Here is a 23,092-nt window from a genome sequence, read left to right as displayed (position 1 = left end):
GATAATAGAACAAATGTGACGAACATATGAATGATGAATGAAAGACTGTCTGTCAAAATGAGGAACTACAAATTATGAGGGCGAAGTAGTGTCGAAAGATCGAGAAAAGGATGGCTGCCCTAAAGGACCCATGCATATTACCTGTAGTGAAGATTAAGATGATTTTGTGCTAAGAAACTTACGTTTGAGAAAGAAGACGTAGAACTCCCAGGTTCTTATAAACGATTTATAGTTTACCCACTGTCGTTGCTCGTTGAAAGTTCCCTTCCGTTACACGTTCGATCTGCTCAGTGATTGGAACCATCTGTAAAGTCTTTGTGGAATCCTTACATTCAGTATTTTCTTTACCAAACAAATTTAAAAATTCAGTACACATAAGCGCATTACCATTCTCTCACAAATTTTTGTAACGTGTCTACTGAAACTAGTTTCTCCCCTTTCGGTACTTTTGTGCGTAGGTAAGTTTTGTACTAGATGGTAAACTGGAAGATTCATGACAAGCAAATTCCTGCGAAACAAGTGGAATGGAGGTGTTTCGACTATAAGAGATTTTTATCGCCGCATTGTAGTTGTTATCCTCAGCATGCCCCTGGCGCACGGAGAGATGACTGTGTACCGGTGCAATAGTGGTGCCTGTCGGGTAGCTCAGCGTCTTCGGTAATAAAAACAACTTGAGTGAAGTTTTTATCGATGGTATCTGAAAGATGCCGTGCGACTTCCGCACAGAGCCACAGACGGAAAACGACAAAGAAACGTGTCGAAAGAAAAAAGACAAAAAGTGGTTGATATTGCTGCCACTGTATGTCGTGATCCCAGGTTCGTTCCCCGACCGGGTCAGATTTTCATCACTCGGGAATTGGGTATTTATGTTCTCCTAATCGTTTCATTTCCTCTTCATCGACACACTAGTCGCCGAAGTGGCGTCAAGTAGAATGTCTTGCAAGAGGCGACCGAGCAACCCACGGCCAATAATCCCATATGATCTTTTCGTTTCATTTGTTGCAGGCTAGGCATGCGGTGAGGCCGCGCCATGTCGACGCTCACGTCTCCCGGCTTGCTGTCGCCTCCAGCTCCCGTCTATATTTGCCTGCAACCTGACGACACGCACCTTCCGGCCAGTCCAACAGGTACACCGCTAGCACCTCTTCCTATTTTATTGCCTGTGTGTTGCCAATTTATTTTTTTGTTTACCTTCTTCTTTTCGCTATATTCCACGTCGAATACACATTTAAGTGGGAAGAAGTCTTTCTTGAAGGTAATTTTCTGGAATGTGGCCTTATATGGACTGAATCGTGGACGATACGTATGTCAGACAAGGATAGAATAGTGGCTTTTGAAATATGGTTTTACCGAAGAATGTTCAAAGTTAAATGGAGAGACCGAATAAGTAATGAGGAGGGACAGAACCGAATTGGAGAAAACAAAATTTATGGCACAACTTGATAGCATACATCCTGAGGTTTCGATGAAGTATGATGGGTAAGAATTGTAAAGGGAGACCAAGACTCGAATGCAGTAAGCTGGTTCATATGGGTGTATGTTGCAGTTGTTATGCAGAGATGGAAAGGCATCCACAGCATGGACAAGGGGGTAGAGCTTCATCGAATTAGTCTTTAAACCGAAGACCTCAAGAGCAAACAACAACACATACCTATTCCACGTACCAACGGTAGTGGGCTAACGGTAGGGGCTGTTTCATTAACTTAACTGGTGTCTGGTTTAATCTGGAAAGCCAGCGCAGCTTATAGAGCTCCTCGAGAATTTATTTTCATTGTAGATATCAAAAGTCCAGAAAATTCAAACAGTCGTAAACACGGAAAATAGTGATGGAAGTGATATGCTTTGTAATAATTTCCACGCTTTAGTCGACCATGGTCAATTATGCTGTAAATGCTTCGAAAAAAATGCGGGTAGTTAGATGCGGGATGGAGTTAGTAACTTTACTAGTCAGTGTTATTAATCCTAGAACATTAAACAGGGGGAAATCTTACGTTATTATTACACCATCATAAATTTTACTAACCCAAATTTTAAACAACGGAAGTCACAATTTATGGGTTAAGCACTAATTAATTACTGTTATTAGATCTCCAGTTATGTGTTACACACAAAATAAGTACAATATGCCCTGTTTTATACCATACAATGACTATTATTCTGCTCAAAAAGTTATGAGAAAAGACGTCATAATTTATGCTATGTACTAGTTACCAATTATTATAATTATTTTGACTCCAAGAGCATTTTACATACAAAATAAGTAGAAAGTCTTTTGCTCTCTTCCACTGTCACCCAGGGATTCTTCATCCCCTTCTTCATTTTCTGATTCAACGCCTGGGTCTACGTCACTGTCAGCTGTACACACAATACTATCTTCTTGAAGTAAATCTTTCTCTCCTCTAAAACTTCCATTGCCTGTGTCTTTATCAGCTTTTTGAAGCAAATCCCACAGTATGTTAATGTCAAAATCAAACTCAGTACCACCCACATCTTTCTACTTTCAGTAGCAAAAGACGAGATCAGCACTGAAAAAGGCCAATATATACGAGGTGCATTCAAGTTCTAAAGCCTCTGATTTTTTTTCTAATTAACTACTCACCCGAAATCGATTAAACTGGCGTTACTTCTCGACGTAATCGCCCTGCAGACGTACACATTTTTCACAACGCTGACGCCATGATTCCATGGCAGCGGCGAAGGCTTCTTTAGGAGTCTGTTTTGACCACTGGAAAATCGCTGAGGCAATATCAGCACGGATGGTGAATGTGCGGCCACAGAGAGTGTTTTTCATTGTTGGAAAAAGCCAAAAGTCACTAGGAGCCAGGTCAGGTGAGTAGGGAGCATGATGAATCACTTCAAAGTTGTTATCACGAAGAAACTGTTGTGTAGCGTTAGCTCGATGTGCGGGTGCGTTGTCTTGGTGAAACAGCACACGCGCAGCCCTTCCCGGACGTTTTTGTTGCAGTGCATGAAGGAATTTGTTCTTCAAAACATTTTCGTAGGATGCACCTGTTACCGTAGTGCACTTTGGAACTCAATGGGTAAAGATTACGCCCTCGCTGTCCCAGAACATGGACACCATCATTTTTTCAGCACTGGCGGTTACCCGAAATTTTTTTTGGCGGCGGTGAATCTGTGTGCTTCCATTGAGCTGACTGGCGCTTTGTTTCTGGATTGAAAAATGGTATCCTCGTCTCATCCATTGTCACAACCGACGAAAAGAAAGTCCCATTCATGCTGTCGTTGCGCGTCAACATTGCTTGGCAACATGCCACACGGGCAGCCATGTGGTCGTCCGTCACCATTCGTGGCACCCACCTGGATGACACTTTCCGCATTTTCAGGTCGTCATGCAGGATTGTGTGCACAGAACCCACAGAAATGTCAACTCTGGAGGCGATCTGTTCAACAGTCATTCGGCGATCCCCCAAAACAATTCTCTCCACTTTCTCGATCATGTCGTCAGACTGGCTTGTGCGAGCCCGAGGTTGTTTCGGTTTGTTGTCACACGATGTTCTGCCTTCATTAAACTGACGCACCCACGAACGTACTTTCGACACTTCCATAACTCCATCACCACATGTCTCCTTCAACTGTCGATGAATTTCAATTGGTTTCACACCACGCAAATTCAGAAAACGAATGATTGCACGCTGTTCAAGTAAGGAAAACGTCGCCATTTTAAGTATTTAAAACAGTTCTTATTCTCGCCGTTGGTGGTAAAATTACATCTCTGGGACGTATTGACAATGAACGCGGCCTCATTTTAAAACAATGCGCATGTTTCTATCTCTTTCCAGTCCAGAGAAAAAAAATCGGAGGCCTTAGAACTTGAATGCACTCGTACAAGCTAATACTCTTCTAACTGTGACTGCTTGATATTTCACGTGCGCTGCTCCACTTGGATAAATTCTGAGCGATAAAAGAAATATCCTGATTATTAGAAAACAGGCACACCATCACTCAGCTAAACATTCCTAATATTTACGACGGGGGAACTATAGTCAGCAAATTGCTGGAGTCAGGCAATAAATAATTCAGCCATTGTTAAAAACTATGTTTTCCGTGAAGGTACTCGAGACCAGATGTTGATAATGTGCCCAGATTGGTGGTAATCCCGAAGAGATGCCCACTGCAGTCCTACATTTTACGAGGTTTTAGTAATCTGGGATTCTGCTAGGAAATGCGCAGTTCAGAAAATGCGTGGCATAAGAACCCGACCCAAAGACTCCGCGTTCGAAAACGACAGCGGCTGCTTTAGCCCTAGATTCAGAACTGTTTGTGCATGTGGGTCGAGCGCCGACACGAAAAATAAGATGGTGGCGCCTAGCGGGGCGATACAGCGAGTAGAAATGGCTTGTTATTCGACGTGTGAGAAATCTGGGGCCGTGAGCGTGTGGCGGGCGGCCAGGCTGCTTCCTCCTTATGCTGCTTCCTGGAACCAGTTGCCGGATGAATGGAAATTTGCACATTCTTACGTCGAGCGGTTGTCGCGGAGAAGGCGGTATCACAGTTTGTTTTAAGACTAATAGATTTCAATGTTCTACGTCTCTGTTGTGCAGCAGCTAGAGTGAACTGCAGCGGTTCTTTGCAGGTAACATTTGTTGACCTAAACCACAACAGCTGGCAGCATTCGTATTTTCGCAGTGATTTTTTCTGTTGAAAGTCTACAGTCATATTGTAGCGAAGTCGCTGACACTTGTCTGCTGCTCGTGGTCTCGCGGTAGCGTTCTCGCTTCCCGAGCACTGGATCCCGGGTTCGACCCCTGGCGTATCAGGGATTTTCGCCTGTTTCGAGATGGCTGGGTGTTTGTGTAGTTCTCGTCATTTCATCATCATTCATGAAAGTGGCGAGATTGGACTGAGCAGACGTTAGGAATTCGTACGGGCGCTGATAACCACGCAGTTGAGCGCCCCACGAACCAGACATCATCGTCATTGATGACACATTGGTCTGGGGTGCTGTTTCGTTTTTCAGTCCTGTTTGTCTTAAGCAGGAACCATGTTCAGTCTGAAGGTTGCTTGTCATGTAGATACACACGTACAGCCATATCACACATTTAGTGAATCTGGAGTAGTAGGAGTAGTTCCGGGACTTCTTAACTCCACATTATGAAATGTTAAGACAGCGACGAACATAGCTTTCAGCAGACAGGGAAATCTGCACTGGATCACTAACCATTAACGTGTGAATTTAATGGGACTGGAGCGAGGCAATCTTCTTATTTTTTAGTGTGTGTAATGTAATTGCACTATTTTATTTTCTCAATGGTATTGTTACGAATGCTGGCAGCTTTCACTCCTGATGCGTTTTTGGATGAGTTTTCAAGGTAACACACCCTGACAAATTATCATTAAGTAAAGCTGCCTTCAATCCGAAGACTGATTTGTGCACCTCAGTTCTTTGGTGGTCATAGTGCTACTTCGAATGGCATACCCTTGTATTCCTCTGTCCTTTGAACTGACCGACCCAGGCAATTACAGGAGGACATACAGTTTTATGTGTGCCGTTGTGTAGACTGAGGACTGAGGGGTAAATGACAAAAAATCCTAGGGCCTACTGACTTAGCCACGCAGTCACACAATTTATCGTGTTACTCGTTGGTTGCTGGTCAACTTTCAATTTTTATTGATCAACTTACCTACTCTTGACACAGCTTAGTGATACCGCAATTAAGATGAATGTTCTTATCAAATGGTTCAAATGGCTCTGAACACTATGAGACTTAACATCTGAGGTCATCAGTCCCCTAGAACTTAGAACTACTTAAACCTAACTAACCTAAGGACTTCACACACATCCATGCCCGATGCAGAATTCGAACCTGCGACCGTAGCGGTCGTGTGGTTCCAGACTGAAGCGCCTTGAACCGCTCGGCCACAACGGCGGGCAATTTTCTTATCCAGCCGGCAAAAATAGAACTGTTTTCCTGTGGGGTTCAGAAAACAATAAAAACGAGAAAATACGTACATATACACACGGATTTATAGTTGAAGAGGTATTTTAGACATTTGACAGGAGTAATTTGTTGTAGTGGCATAACCTTCACGTTGTTCAGTTCTCGCGTCTGTGTAACACTATACATGGCCGCACATGCGTCACAAATTCTCGGTGAGAATGCCAGTGTTAGGGTTCCCGAAGTGAAGCCCAAAAGCAGTTTTAAGCGACACACGGTTATACAGCCAGACAGTAATGTTGCGAAAGCTGCATTACTACTTGCCCTTTCCGCCGGAGACACTAAATTCGACAGTAATATCTGACGTCCGATCTGAGCCCTAGTCCGTTAACTGCATCTGCAGTGCTGATTTACATACCAAAATTGCTTTCCCTTTAGGAGTTCATTCGTCCGCGATCCCTACCGTTGCCCTCATGTCAGTGACCCGTCTTATAATTTTTTTTTCGCACTGTTGCTCAGCATTACGTTGTCCTCCTTTTTTGTCCGGAGTGAAGAAATGGGATTATTTTAAGATTGCAGAATAGCGGGCGGCGGCCATCGCTCGCGTTGCGCCGGCCTTCTTACTGTTCCGTTGAAAAAGACGTTAAACGGGCGCACGCTTGGCAGATTTTTAGGTGCTAAGTGGTAACGGGGCCTCTGGGTAAACACTATGCGGCTGCCTGCACCGTACTCTTCCCGTAATTTGTACAGACGGCTTCTTCGCCGCCTTTCTAGGTTACCAGCTGTCAGCCGTTGCTCGAGTGTCCGAGGCTATCTCGTCATTGCAGTGCTTACACAATCTCACATTTCCCTCCGTAAAAGCATATTTGCTGTTCAGAATTTGTTTGTACGTTGTTCTTCGTATTTATGCTAATTTGGAGCAGGTACACGCCTCAGCAGTTTACTACGCCAGTCTGGAATTCGTAAATAATGTCTATACTGGAGACCCCAATTAAAACTAAATATAATGTCAGTGACTGTCAAAATACCTTCACGATGAGTGTCGAAATACGCATGTTCTCTGGCAGCAGTAATTAACAGCGTTTTACGTCCTTCTTTTTTGTTTTCTTGTCTCTTCCATTTTTGCTCTTGTGATACACCGAGCCTACAGGTAACAATTGCGTGTTTATAGAATCTAATGCAAAGTCGTAGATGATTTAGTGGAGGAGAGCACTGCTCATACATGCCGTGAATACAATGTCTAAGAGTCTCGAAGTCGTATTCAGAGTTCTTTCCGTATACTGACCTAGAGAAACCAGGAGCTTGGCGTCACCTGTTTCTTACGAAATCATGGATACTATTGAGTACACGGTCATCAGGAAACACCTGAGTACACTCTTGCAGTCTTCTCAGCCTGCTGTTACTGTAGCCCAAAACCCATACCAAATGTTGAGATGAAGAAGTTGTTGTTAGTAGAACGAAAAACCAGTCCAGAGTTGCATATTTTACTTTTATGACAAGTTTCGGGCCGAGGCCTATTTTCAAATCATCGTAACATAGTCATAAATGGTATTTCCGATTATGTGAAAACCATTTCAAAAATATGCAACGAATAATTACAGTGCATATATCTTGTATGCGCTGTAACTGTACGTTGTACATTTTCGATATCGGTTTCACATATTCAGAAATATCATTTTTGACTATGTTACGATGATCTGAAAATAGGTCTCCGTCCGAAACTATTCATCGAGTGAATAAAATAGTAAAATTTGCAACTTTGGGCTGGTTTTTCGTTGTACTGATTAACAGAAGTTGCTGACCCACAGCTGTTCCAGCATGCTGGTGGGAGTTCGCTGGTTGTTGTTAGTTGGTTGCACTGTAAAATATATTCACCTTTTTAAACGCTTGTTTAACTTAAAAGCATTTTCTTGAAATTGCAAGGGCACGTTCCAAATTATAGTGGCACCAATAAACGGTCGACTGATGCCAAAAACGTCTATGACTCTGTGGAGCGCAGAAAGCTAAACTTAAATTGAACATGTGAATTGAAGGCATGTGCGGAAAATCGGGTTAAGCCTCAGATGTAAAAAGCTTAGAGATAAGTGTTGCCATCTGTTGCTGGGTACGGGAACTATCAAAGATGACAATGATCTCACTCCTAAATGTCATTTAGAGACTAGTATCTTCAATTCAACTAGAACTGAACAAATTCAGATCAACGTCATCAAGCCTACTTTGGTTCAAATGGTTCTGAGCACTATGGGACTCAACTGCTGAGGTCATTAGTCCCCTAGAACTTAGAACTAGTTAAACCTAACTAACCTAAGAACGTAACAAACATCCATGCCCGAGGCAGGATTCGAACCTGCGACCGTAGCGGTCTTGCGGTTCCAGACTGCAGCGCCTTTAACCGCACGGCCACTTCGGCCGGCAAGCCTACTTTATGAGCAGTAATATTTTCAGTAGTCCATATTATATACAGGGTTATTACAAATGATTGAAGCGATTTCACAGCTCTACAATAACTTTATTGTTTGAGATATTTTCACAATGCTTTGCACACACATACAAAAACAAAACAAGTTTTTTTAGGCATTCACAAATGTTCGATATGTGCCCCTTTAGTGATTCGGCAGACATCAATCCGATAATCAAGTTCCTCCCACACTCAGCGCAGCATGTCCCCATCAATGAGTTCGAAAGCATCGTTGATGCGAGCTCGCAGTTCTGGCACGTTTCTTGGTAGAGGAGGTTTAAACACTGAATCTTTCACATAACCCCACAGAAAGAAATCGCATGGGGTTAAGTCGGGAGAGCGTGGAGGCCATGACATGAATTGCTGATCATGATCTCCACCACGACCGATCCATCGGTTTTCCAATCTCCTGTTTAAGAAATGCCGAACATCATGATGGAAGTGCGGTGGAGCACCATCCTGTTGAAAGATGAAGTCGGCGCTGTCGGTCTCCAGTTGTGGCATGAGCCAATTTTCCAGCATGTCCAGATACACGTGTCCTGTAACGTTTTTTTCGCAGAAGAAAAAGGGGCCGTAAACTTTAAACCGTGAGATTGCACAAAACACGTTAACTTTTGGTGGATTGCGAATTTGCTGCACGATTGCGTGAGGATTCTCTACCGCCCAGATTCGCACATTGTGTCTGTTTACTTCACCATTAAGAAAAAATGTTGCTTCATCACTGAAAACAAGTTTCGCACTGAACGCATCCTCTTCCATGAGCTGTTGCAACCGCGCCGAAAATTCAAAGCGTTTGACTTTGTCATCGGGTGTCAGGGCTTGTAGCAATTGTAAACGGTAAGGCTTCTGCTTTAGCCTTTTCCGTAAGATTTTCCAAACCGTCGGCTGTGGTACGTTTAGCTCCATGCTTGCTTTATTCGTCGACTTCCGCGGGCTACGCGTGAAACTTGCCCGCACGCGTTCAACCGTTTCTTCGCTCACTGCAGGCCGACCCGTTGATTTCCCCTTACAGAGGCATCCAGAAGCTTTAAACTGCGCATACCATCGCCGAATGGAGTTAGCAGTTGTTGGATCTTTGTTGAACTTCGTCCTGAAGTGTCGTTGCACTGTTATGACTGACTGATGTGAGTGCATTTCAAGCACGACATACGCTTTTTCGGCTCCTGTCGCGATTTTGTCTCACTGCGCTCTCGAGCGCTCTGGCGGCAGAAACCTGAAGTGCGGCTTCAGCCGAACAAAACTTTATGAGTTTTTCTACGTATCTGTAGTGTGTCGTGACCATATGTCAATGAATGGAGCTACAGTGAATTTATGAAATCGCTTCAATCATTTGTAATAGCCCTGTATAATATTCATCTGTGTGAAAATCTCTATGAAAGTGCAAACTTTGAAGACCTATGTCACTGCACCGGTGGCACAGTGTGTCTCCAGTCCAAGAAACGATTTTTAAAGAAGTCGTGTGTTTAAATCGTCGGAAATATCCTTCAGGCTTTTTGACGCTGACCTTTTCTCCTGAAAATTTCTGTACGTAACTAGACTTTTTTACTTTTTACCTGACAGAAAGGAGGAGTTTATTTTATTGGGACCTTGCTCTACTCTGAAACACAAAAAAGACTCCAAGACAATATTCCATGCGGAGACATCAACAGAAAAAGACAGACGCTAAAACATAGACAAAGTTAGAAAATTAAAATATACATTCTGCAAAGAGACTCGATTGCCTTCCCAATGGCTAGCTACAACTATCTTAACGATCCCGAAAAACACGTACCTGAACTCTTTAATTATCCACGCCATGCAAATTGCCCAAAATTGTGTTATAATACACGCAGAACGACACACTCCATTGTTAAGAAACAGGTATAACATTTTTTTCCGTCAGTGATTGTCCTTCTACCAGTGACGAAGCAGTTTTGTTTGCTACGATCAAATCAAAAGTCGGAGGCAGAAAAGATTTCTTACTTGTTTTCAGTACAGATTTTGCTTGTAGTGCATGTAGTACCGGTGACTCAAGGTACCCGTTTGAAGCAGCTAGAATATTAAAAATTTCCTTCACTACGAATGAATCCGGGGTACTTTTGGGCATGATAATATTTGCTGAGTGGCACAGACAGCGCGGCATGCACTACATGCCTAATAAGATACAGGCGTAGGGACGCAGCCAGATGGTAAGGCATAAATTTAAATTCATCGAAACAGCGTGAATTGTATTACAAACTATGCTAACGTGACCCTGATACAGCAGTGGTGGCTTATTTTTGTTGAGCCCGTGCCTGATTTTAAAGATGTGTTATTCACCTCGTTAGTAAACCGTAGAAGCTTGAAACATTCTGTAATGTTGAAAGCTGAAGAGGTTTGGCTGATATTATATGCGAATGACACCCAAGATAACTATTCTGAGATAAAGAGAAAACTGAATTAACTTTCCTCATCTTCATGGTAACGAGTGAAAATGTATACATGTAATTTAAAATAGTTTTTGGTACAGTCTTCGCAGAGCGTGTTTCCTTGCTTCTATTAAGTACAGTTCATGACGGTTACCAACAACTAGTTGTTCTTCTTAGTGTTAAGTGGGGCGCCATTATCTGTAACAGCTTTTGTCAGGAGCGTTTTTATTTCATAACAGCATTGTCAGTTAGCTTGTTGCTCCCTCACATTCCACATTCATTTCAGATTCCGACCAGCCAATCCTTTATACAACTGTTCTGCACTTAGCAGCCTTCCTAAAAATCAGAAATTTTATTTTTCACGTTTCATTTTTTCTTTGATTCCGTTGCACGGAAAACTGAGTTGTGTGTAAACTCGGCTGAAAGTAAAAGGGGGAGCCGTAGTCCTTAGGCACCTACGCCCCTACATTTGAAAAAAGCGGAAAATCAATAGAAATCTCGTTTACTTGTTATTTCAAAAATACTACACAGAACTAACTGATTAAGCCGGCCGGTGTGGCCGTGCGGTTAAAGGCGCTTCAGTCTGGAACCGCGTGACCGCTACGGTCGCAGGTTCGAATCCTGCCTCGGGCATGGATGTGTGTGATGTCCTTAGGTTAGTTAGGTTTAAGTAGTTCTAAGTTCTAGGCGACTGATGACCTCAGCAGTTACGTCGCATAGTGCTCAGAGCCATTTGAACCAACTAACTGATTAACTAATTACTTTCAACTTAGTTATTAAATTTATTGTATTAATTGTAATAATTCAACCTATAACTCTACTAACTACATTGTTCTTGGGGTAAATATGATGAATAATTCATGTGTCCTTTTACAAACCTTTATTCTTTGATAAAGTCTCTTTTCCATGCCCTGCAAACCTAAGGCGGTACTCGGATACAGCGTGAAGTTGCTTCTGTTCCTCCTTTTTTGTAAATATTTTTTGTACTTCTCCATGAACTTGACACATTTTTCTGTCAGATTATTTACAACTTTCAGTTTATTGACTAGATGCAGAGCGTTGATGAAATCTTCATCATCACGGTACTGCGAAGATCCTATCTGAAGGAACTCGTTTCTCAAGTCAGCTCTGGTAAGAAGACTTGTTTTGTTAGAAACGAACTGTTCGGTCCAGTTATTGATGGTCTCTGGGATTTGATCGATTCCTACTTGAACCCTTTCAATAATTTCGTCTGATGGTCGTGCCTTTTAAGATCCACTTCATTGAACATTTTCGGTTTTGAATCAAGACAAATTACGATCAAAGAATACAAAGGCGACAGATTCAGGACACGGGTACCATACATGACTTTCCAGTTTTTGTGAAGGCATATGAGAAATATCATAATCGACAACCTCACATTTATGAAGATTGGAAAGAATGTTGAAATCTATATGCTGTGCCTTGTCTGCTTTTGACAGAGAACTACGTGCACACCGACAAAGAAAATGCAAATATCATAAACTGCAATCTCTTCTTGTCGTGATATTTCAGACTCATAACGGAAGACAAATATTTTCAAGAAGTAAATGGCTTCCACCATCCACTTCAGCGATAGATAGCACCTTGAGTAGGGATAGATATCGCATGAGATATCAGTTAATTCTTAAAAATACTCCATAATTCTCTGTAGGTCGCTGTTCTCTAAAAAGAATCTTGAACAAGATCGAGAAATGGAGACACACTGACGTGACAACGTATTTCTTGACTTTTCCATGCTGAATTCCAGTTTGGAATTCATTAAAATCGATTCCAGACCAAACTTTTTGATGTTTTTAAAGAGTGTTGTAGTTGGACCTGTGCTTCTACAGCACATCTTTGTCTCAAGAGAATACTTTTGACAGTGGTTTCATGTAAGTGACGACTGCAAGCTAAATACAAGACGAGGGATTTTTTAAAAACAATTCAGTCATAAAATGTATACCTCTAACGTTGCCATATCTGATGCTTTAACGAAGGACTGAAGCCTCTATTCAGTGAGATAGCCTGCTATGTTCCAGTCGCGACTGCAATGAAGGCATTCTGAGGAATTGCTCAGTACCACGATTTGAAAGAATTCCAGCAAGTTTTTCGACCGTATAGTTACTTTCATGGCTGTTACTAATTTACCATCCCATTGGACGATACTAGTCTGTAATTTCTTATCTTGACTGCAGCAGCCGTTTTCTCACGAAGTTTGTCCCAGGATCGCGAGGAGAACTACCGTTGACTGCAAGATTTTTGGTATCTTGACCTAGTGCTTTGCTTGTAGCTATCAGGATGTGATATGTTTCCTTGTATTCCTTGTCACAGACCTCACATTTATCAAAGTCAGCATAAAGCGTGAAAGTCATTACTGCTTGACGTCCTCTTCTCATTTTTATTTGTGGCGGGGCCGCGCGGGGTAGCCGTGCGGTCTGAGGTGCCTTGTCACGGTCCGCGCGGCTCCCTCCGTCGGAGGTTCGACTTCTCCCTCGGGCATGGGTGTGTGTGTGTTGTCCTTAGTGTAAGTTAGTTTAAGTTAGGTTATGTAGTGAGTACGCTTAGGGACCGATGACCTCAGCAGTTTGGTCCCATAAGATTTTACCACAAATTTCCAATTTGTGCCAATGGAATTTTAGAGACAGCGGAGCCTCGGAATTTACACTCCTGCAATACTTGGACAACAGAATGCTGTCCGTAAACTTCTCAAATTGCGACAACCTTCCCATGAGCAAAGTAGCTGACACGGCTCACGTCCTCTCAGAACCAAAGCCCAAGACGGAAGCCCAAGAGTCGAGCAAGATCGCTCTTTGCCTCTGTTTTCCCCACCAAAACTTTACTCACATCCCTAGAAACGCTCAAAATACCCAGTTTCCCAGCGCCGACCAATGTATGGCCTCGGAATCGAACTATTTTCCACAATCCTTCCCTTCCTACCAAATTTCACGAGTAAACTCCGCTCAAGCCACCTGGGAAGATCCACAGCTGCGGGCAACAACAATTTTTCCGATTCCTAAGGGACACCCGGCCTGCCCCACTTGAATTACTCGAAGGCGTAAAATTAGTGGAACGTAGGCGAGAGCACATCCAGCTAGCCACTGGCCTGCCCCACTTCAATTACTCAAAGGTGTAAAATTTTTTTGTAAACACTTGAGGTTACACACCTGGAGACGCGCTGTCACGCTGCTGGCCGAATGATGTCCCCCGTGCCTAGCATATAATGCATTGACACAAAATCTGATAATTACAAAATCGCGTAATTTTCCCTGTATTACACAGTCAGTGTGTCGATGCGTTTCCACAGACATTTCATACACCGTAATCGAGAGTATTACTCCAATAAACAACAACTAATTATCTACAAAGCGATCGCGCCGCTGTCAGTCGTTTTTATTGACCTAAAGTGCTCGCAAAGTGATTATAGTCACGTTAAATGGATTCATGTAAAGGGCAAGACCGTTGCCACCTTACAAATGTTTTTGTAATTACCTCCATTGTTGATACAAACTTTCTAATTTTCGTATACAGTTTCTCACTTCCTGTGACATAATTCGTTCTTTGTCAGAACTCGTTCTTTTTCCCAATAAATCTATACACAACTAGAGTGGCACTTTGGATCTCAGTTAACTTACACACTCGCAAGGTTTACAAATGGCATTTTGCATCCAGTTATTTCATGAGAGTAATACTCGTGTAGATATAATTTTTTTCCCGTAGACGAACTGAACGCGAAGACGCTGTATGTCAAGCCTGGTACCATCCCACGAAGATGAAAGACTATAAAGGTTGGGTCGGAAAAGGGAATGGCTCAGCTTGCTTTGCCCTCGCTCTGCCTGTCTTGGGAACACTGATAATTCATGGCAGCCAATTAGCATGATCTGAAACATGAAAACGATTTCAGTTAATGGCATTGAAGTAAAAAACTATATACATCGGGGGAATTTTCCGATTGTTAAGGACCGGGGCACTGTTTCCTTTATCTTACTCAGCACAAGTTTCACCCAGCTCATTTCTACATGAAATTGAACCAGACTGGTAGATAGCACAGTAAAAATGATAAACAATTAAATGGAACCAAATAAGAAACTCCCTAATCAATAAAATACAGTCGTCTTCTGATTTTCAACTATGACATTAACTAGCAAGATGCAAGGCTATAGGACAATGAACTTCTACTCCATGGCAAGTTCGGTGAAAGACGGAGCAGCTAAATTAGGTTATTTTTTTCTGGCTTTCCCACAAATGACAGGTACTTCCTGCAATAACAGCTGATTCTCTTCTTCACTCTTCTCTCTTTGTCCAGACTAGACAGTCCTTCACTCTAACGATTTCTATGTGACCAGGGCGTCAAAAACATTTTAGTTGTGAATCCATTTTATCTGCACAAGCCAGTATTACTCGATTATAAGCGTAAAATGGGAACTGAAGACAGATATGTTATTAACGTCAGCTGTCTTCCAACGTATGGAGAAAAATGACTTCTTCCGCAGTGACATATTATAAACCTGATATACAGGGTAACGTTGGTACCATTTAGCTTTTGAGAGACAGTGTATGTATATTTTCTGCTTGTTAATGTGTATTACGTATAGAGTATGTCCGGCAGCTGAAAGTTCGACATGTTCTGCAGATCTGCGACGGGCGCGGGATGCGATGCAAGGCAACGCTGAAGATCTACCCATGCTAGTGGAACGTCGTTATTTCCACGACTCCGATGCGGTAAGTACCGAATATTTTTTCCGCATTTCCATTGCCATAGAATAACATATTTATCGTTTCATGAATAGAGGGAAGAAAAGCATTTGGTTCTAAATAAATTAAAAAAAAGATAGTCGGCAACATGTTTTCCAATGCGTTTATGACATTGGGTCTTAATGTGTAACATACGAGCTATCACAGTTTGATTTCAAAAATTTCGGGTTCGTATCGTGCAATTCCTGTACGGAATGAGCTAGGAGCGACATCACTTCAGGGTCACAGAGTTCTGTTGCGGGACAACTCGACAATATTAAAGTAGTAGAAGTAGACGGAAAGCGATTGTGAAACTTTTAAGCAGCAGGATGATTTTGTCTAGCATGATACTGAACGAAATACTTTTTTTTACTAATAACTGAGGCACTTGCTTATCGGCATTCGTTAGCAGTCGAAAAGAGCGGTACGTCAGTAAACTCAATCTAGTGAAACATTTCTCAAAAATATCCCAGTTATTTGCTGCCTTCACGCCGCAGTTCCACTTCCACGACCATGTTAAATAACATAATGGGCTAAAATTGCACACTGCAGCTAACTTCGGTCTTACGTGATACATATTTCTTGCCTGTTTTATTGGAAAAGGATCTCTGAAAACAATAACAAACCACTTGACGCAGCTGGAAACTCGAAATAGTTTTATTAACCAAAACATTATATTGTTGTACACATTTATTTTAAGAGCAACATATATTCTCTGTTTTGATAGATACGGGGTTACACGCGTTAACTGTACTTAACATGGTTGTGTACCTTCATATTTCCCGGCGCAGTAGTGCTTGCAGTGTGCAACTGTAGAAACTCCTTTTCTTCCAGTGATATTTCAGCATTCCACCTTTCGACCATATAGCGACTGACTGAGGCTACAGAACACGTCTTCATCCATTTAAATCTTTGGGTCGTGCCTCGGCGATTGTGGGCACAAGTACTCATGCCTGAAAGATATTTGCTGGGTGGTAACAAAGTTCACTGTGCTCTCCTAACTGGCCGAGAAGCGGAATACGTGGTCTCACAGTCCAACTACGCCGCAACATAGATACGCGCCTCTGTAGCGTCGTCGTTGAGAGCTACTCAAAGCAAGGACCGGATTCCACGATATTATGAGGTTCAAACTATTATACCTGTTCGTTTGGTGATTCGAATAACAATTTTGTACTGCAAATTTTACAAACGATCCGTAAAAGCAGTTACTGAATTCTAGAATCTTGATGCTATCGTGAAACATAGAATGGCCCGTGTAAATGAAATGTCCTTCGGCTGCTGATTCATCGGCATGTAAGAACCAGGAGTAACGTTGATGTTCAGCGAGTCTGTCACGAATTGTTCACGTCATCCGTCCAATGCTTTACGTGCAGTTGTCTTAGGGTCTCTTGTGAATCCCAGCTTTAAAATTACTCTTGACGGAACCAAGGAAAGTTGCGCTTTGAATAGAGAATGGACTATCGCTTCTACTTTGTGAGGATTCTGTTTATCTTTGAGAAAAGACTTCCTATGCAAGGTGGAAAATCCCTTTACCTGAACGCCTCTACTTCAACTTCCTGATGCCATAGGACCACTTGAGGTTGTATCTATAGCACCTAGGAAATATGTTGTGGAAAACATACATTTGCGTCGAAAACTCTTTTTATATTGCAGACTGATCCTGAAGGCTGTCCTCGTTAGCGATGGTCTGTGTCTTATGATTCCCTTCGCTGGCCAGTTGCAAGAAACGTGCGGTGACGTTATTTGTCGCTCAGCATATATCTCTTAAGGTATAGATACACTATGTGATCAAAAGTTTCCGGACACCTGGCTGAAAATGATTTACAAGTTCGTGGCGCCCTCCATCGGTAATGCTGGAATTCAATACGGTGTTGGCCCACCCTTAGCCTTGATGAAAGCTTCCACTCTCGCAGGCATTCGTTCATTCAGGTGCTGTAAGGTTTCTTGGGGAATGGCAGCCCATTCTTCACGAAGTGCTGCTCTCAGGAGAGGTATCGGTCGGTGAGGCCTGGCACGAACTCGGCATTCCAAAACATCCCAAAGGTGTTCTGTAGGATTCAGGTCTGGACTCTGTGCAGGCCAGTCCATTGTTGTGTAAACACTCCGCCACAGACCGTGTATTATGAACAGGTGCTCGATCGTGTTGAAAGATACAATCGCCATCCCCGAATTGCTCTTCAACGTGGTAAGCAAGAAGGTGCTTAAAACATCAAAAATGGCTCTGAGCACTATGCGACTTAACTTCTGAGGTCATCAGTCGCCTAGAACTTAGAACTAATTAAACCTAATTAACCTAAGGACATCACACACATCCATGCCCGAGGCAGGATTCGAACCTGCGACCGTAGCGGTCGCTCGGTTCCAGACTGTAGCGCCTAGAACCACGCGGCCACTCCGGCCGGCGCTTAAAACATCAATGTAGGCCAGTGCTGTGATAGTGGCACGCAAAATACCAAGGGGTGCAAGCTCCCTCCATGAAAAACACGACCATACCATAACACCACCGCATCCGAATTTTACTGTTTGCACTACACACGCTGGCAGATGACGTTCACCGGGCATTCGCCATACTCACACCCTGCCATCGGAACGCCACAGTGTGTACCGTGATTCGTCACTTCACACAAGGGTTTTCCACTGTTCAATCGTCCAATTTTTACGCTCTTTAGACCAAGCGAGGCGTCGTTTGGCATTTACCGGTGTGATGTGTTGCTTATGAGCAACCACTCGACAATGAAATCCAAGTTTTGTCACCTTCCGGCTAACTCTCATAGTACCTGCAGTGGATCCTGATGCAGTTTGTAATTCCTGTGTGATGGTGTGGATAGATGTCTGCCTATTACACCTTGTCTGCCTATTACACCTTACGACCCTCTTCAACTGTCGGCGGTCTCTGCCAGTCAACAGACTAGGTCGGCTTGTGCGCTTTTGTGCTGTACGTGTCCCTTCACGTTTGCACTTCACTATCACATAGGAAACAGTGGACTTAGGGACGTTTAAGTGACACGCGATCACCTGACCACGTTCGAAGTCCTTGAGTTCCAAGGAACGCCCCATGCTGCTCTCCACGATGTCTAATGACTAGTGAGGTTGCTGATATGGAGTACCTGGCAGTAGATGGCAGCACAATGTACCTAATAAGAAAAACGTACGTTTTTGGGGGTATCCGGATACTTTTGATCACATAGGTCATATGAGGCCGCGTTCGCGGTGGTGCAGTTTCGAATGGTTGGAAGCGTGTCAGTGGGCCGGCACTCCTTGAATTTGGTAGAAAGGTATACTTCCCAAATATTAGTGACATGGGTTTCTACGTCTCCACGTCCTAAACCTAATGGATTGGCAAGGTAGTCGTCTCTTATTACATGCCTAAAGCATTATTACTGTATCTCGAACTATTTACAAAGTATTGGAGTGTGCGACTGTTCACGTTACTCAAGGAACCGTATACAGCATAGGAACTGTTTACAGTGCTCGATGATGTTAAGGCGGTTGTGTTACTTATTGGAGGGAGGAGGAGATTTCCATCTCTGGCTCAGTCAAATACGAGCTGGTGCTGCTCGTTAAATGGTAGCAAACGGAGAGACGAAGGTGTGTATTGTGTTCGCAGGAGATGGCGGCGACAGCGCGCGAGCAACTGTCGCTCTCGCCGGCACAGCCGCAGCCGAAGCGCAACAAACGTAAGAACTTCCAGCCGCGCAACATCGTGTGCGACGCGGCCGAGTCGGACTGCGACTGCGAGGCGGAGGTGCCGACGGCGTCCGCGGCCGGCTGCGGCGAAGCCGAGGTGGACGGCGACGACGACGACGACGACGGCAGCGCCGGCGCGCCCAGCCAGCCGGCGGCGCAGCGCCGCGCGCTCGACCTCAGCTGCTCGCGCACCAGCCCCGAGGACGCGCCCGCCATGAAGGAGTACGCCGAGAACACCATGAAGGAGCTGCTCAGCATCTACGGCCTCAGCGGCGCCGACATGGCCGAGACCATCACCAAGAACGTGCCCATCGCCAACTTCTCCTCGGGTGAGTCGCGCAGCTCACGAGAGATCGTGAACTGCCGGAAGATCAGTATGCCAACTACTTGCCCGCCTACCACTATAAATTAGCGGGAAGATCAGGCTAATTCCTTTTAGAGTGTCAGCGTCCCTCTAGAACGGTGGTAGTCAATGGTCCTTACCTCCAAGTCGGGCGTTCCAGCTTTTATGGTAGGCGGTTGGCGTTAGGGTTTTTAAAAACATTTTTATTAAGTTTTCACAAAATTTTGACATAAAGTGTTTGGTAGGTAATGTTATCACGTACTTCTGTGTGGACCAGCATTCAGATTTCAATCTGGCCATTCTCATTTGAGTTTTCCGAGCTTTCCGTAAGTCAGGTCATTCTAATGCAGGCTTGGATCAATAAATAGGTCAAGTACGCTACTTTCCCCAGTCTGTCTCAAACTTAGCTACTGATACCGACTTTGACGAAGTATTGAGCTCAGGTACGCTTACCGGGGGATGAAAGCAATGACGTCTTTCACAGCCCGTAGCTTGTCGATTGAGGTGCACTGAAAACGTTCGTGTGCGGTTTTGGAATTACAGTTTAAACTGAAACTTACATCTGTAATAATTTAAATCCCTACTTTATACACCTTGAGATCCAGAGTTGGACGTCACAGAAAGAAGTCGACTGTATGTATATAACTACAACACGACAGATGGCCTGATGGCCTAGCTCGCGAAATTGATATTGTGGTGACGATCTTCATTTACGAAAAATACTACGTATTTCTCTATTATTATGTTCTACAATGAAGTGATCGAAACAAGGTCCTTGACAGTTGCAGAGGCTGTTTCGCGCATCTGTTTCAGCCAATCACGTAACGCAATTTTGTATACGTCGCGATGGCAACGTGTTAGTCGTTTCGCAGCTCCATAGAGGACTGCAAAAGCTTTTGCTTCCCAGTTGGAAGCTGGCTACAGCGTTGCCAGGCTGTCAGGAATCTTCTTTTGCCGATTAGACGATAGATAAGCAAATATTCCCCCGCCCCCCCCATCATTTTGTTGATATAAGATTAATCCAACATATTTCACTGTACAAGTTATCACTATAATGAAACTTAAATATTTGTTACGACTTGATGTTAAATTTTCCTTTATCGCAGGTGGAGATCTCACTATGACCTATTAATAGCCATTTTGAGACAGAAATGTTGTTGATTCAGCTGAAAGAAATTATCTTAAATGTAGAGTTTTGAGGTATAGAGTAAAGTATTAACTTCCTTTCTTAGTAAAGAAATCAAATTCAGTACTCGGACTTCGGATATTAAGGTATTATTGTGTAAGGAAGACTAGCATACGTTTATGTTGGTAGAATCAGTTGGCCTTCAGATTACTGACAAAACGTAATTTGAAAGCTAGTCACAACTTAAATTGTATTTTAACTAAGTATAGCGAGAAAGTAGGAACTGAGTGATCGAAACTGCAGTAACTTATAATGTTCACTACTAATGTTACATACCGACTGCAATCCTCTGTTATGCAGCACTTTCGTTTTCACATAAAAACTCAAGCCAAGGAATGATAACCAAAGACACTCCCATTGACGCTACTGACCAAGAAACTTGGTTTAAAAGTTTTAAGGCTCTCGACGGCATGTTCCAGCAAATGTAGAACTTCCTTAACTGGAACGACAACTAAATGCGCTTCTGATCTTTTGCAACAACTTCATAGTCCCTAGTGTCCAAACGTCCCTGTATTTGCGATGTCTGTTGATGGTCCTTCGTCACATCTAGTTGCTTCACTTGTATGTACGAAAAATTTACGATCTCTTACATGTGCCTTTCTCTGCTGCTCCGTAAGAGAATTTGTTTGGCCAGATGCTGACGTTCGTGCCTGCCATGACGAACTTCACACTTTCTTCACAGCTATGTCACGGCCGTAGTTTTCGTATGATGACGGTATTTCCTTCTCGCTCCTCTGCGCTGTTATAAGAAATCCGTGATTGCCTCTGATTCTTCAGTGATTTCAGACTGCCAAACAGTCCAAGTTTCTCCTTTCTTCTTTTCTAATGAAACGATCTTCTTACCGAAGAAAAGTCAACTTTTTTAGATAGCCCTTATAAAGAAGAGAAGTAAAAAATTTGTTGGATGCCAACTTCTTTTGTCTGAGCTTGTTGGTGTTTGTATGTCCACATACTCACCCAAAACACACATGGCGAGCCAAGGGCTAGGATAACTGTTCGGTTCGTCACATAAACCATAAACATTGCTCTATGTATGGTTAGTAAGAGGCTCGAAGTTTTTAGCATTATTTGTCATACCACTGCAGAACGTTAACAGGCTTTTGCTGTTATGGAGCTTGCGCTTTCGGTTTACAGTCTGTCATGTCAGTCTTATCAGCGTGACATGTGAAAAGTGTACTAGCATCTTCCATTATAATTGTATCGAATAATAACAGATAATTGGGACGAACATTTTGTAGACCGTTGTCGTGATATAAGTTTTGACTAATAACACAAAGAAACTAATGTCATCCAATAAGTCGTTGCGTTTTGTACTTTTGCTAAAAGCAGTTACCGGTTGCAGCTTCATTACCTTCGCTATGTAATTAGTATTAGAAATTATTTAAAAACATAGAAATAGCAAAATCCGGCCACTAGTGGCAGAGAGAAAACACGCGAAGCACTTTGTACGTGTAGGAAACGTGCAGCCTGTGTGGTGTGCCTTTGTGGTTGATGCAAAAGCTAATAACCTCGTTTTACTGAGAAACGTTATGCTTTGAAATTACTTCTGTCTGAATTACTACTCATAATTTAGTTTAAAAATGCTCCCCTCAATGCTAAAATGATAACCGACGAAAAACTGTTTCAGTGGAATGTTGAACACGTAGATTTTCGACTGAAATATTAATGTTGATTTGAGAGCGAATATTGAAAAAGTACTTGGACACGAAGTAACAAGTATCTCGAATATGTCGTCTCTGTGTTAGATCTAAGCTACAGTAGCACAGCTCTCGGTGACCTTGTGATTGTGTCTGTGTTCCCAGGAAAGCCCGAGTCCAAGTCCTGGCGGGCCGGCACAAAGTATATCATTGGATATTAGAACGTTTGTGCCCAGTGAATACGACCGTCGGCCACCCCAATTTACTTATTCCAGACAATTTTAATCTCCTGTTCATTTCAGCAGACGGAATTGTTTTTGTGTCGCGTGATATTACGCCCTCAAAGCAAAAACCGCGCCATTCGCTTTTATGTTATTTAATTGGGCATTCTTTAATCTCTAGGTTGTCAGCTTAATGGGACAAGACGTTAACTTAATATTCCTTTCAGCCGTATCCTTTTAATTTAGTCTTTTAAACTGGACTATATTTCGGTGAAACTGTTTCTAAGGTGTGTTTAGATCCGCCGCAAAAAATGTAAATTGATCGAGCCTATTCGTTCTCTTTATAGAGGAAAATAACTGGTTGTAATTGGAACGCCGTTGTATTTCATACACCTCGAAATGCCGAATTACACTCTTTCTGCTGTAATAAAGTATGCAAAAACAAGAAAAAATGTCACTAGGCGGATGGAGGAAAAGAGCAGCTGCAGGGCTGCCCTGGGCTCGAATCCCTGCGGGCGGTAGACTTCTCAGGACAATTCTTTTGC

General features: G+C 43.0%; 1 protein-coding gene across 1 annotated transcript in view; it reads left to right on the top strand.

Annotated features, from left to right (window-relative positions):
* The window catches only part of LOC124556363 (zinc finger protein castor homolog 1), a 326,012-nt gene that overhangs the window by 126,166 nt on the left and 176,754 nt on the right, over positions 1-23,092 (top strand). Inside the window, exons 2-5 of the mRNA XM_047130329.1 lie at positions 1,006-1,127; positions 15,373-15,461; positions 19,081-19,257; positions 19,309-19,489. Coding sequence (XP_046986285.1) covers positions 1,031-1,127; positions 15,373-15,461; positions 19,081-19,257; positions 19,309-19,489 — 544 coding nt within the window. The 5' untranslated portion in view covers positions 1,006-1,030. The remainder of the gene's footprint in view (positions 1-1,005; positions 1,128-15,372; positions 15,462-19,080; positions 19,258-19,308; positions 19,490-23,092) is intronic.

This window comes from Schistocerca americana, chromosome X (genome assembly GCF_021461395.2).
Source record: "Schistocerca americana isolate TAMUIC-IGC-003095 chromosome X, iqSchAmer2.1, whole genome shotgun sequence".
NCBI lineage: Eukaryota > Metazoa > Arthropoda > Insecta > Orthoptera > Acrididae > Schistocerca > Schistocerca americana.
The sequence above is the reverse complement of the archived record's forward strand: the minus strand, read 5'-3'. Positions and strand labels throughout refer to the sequence as shown.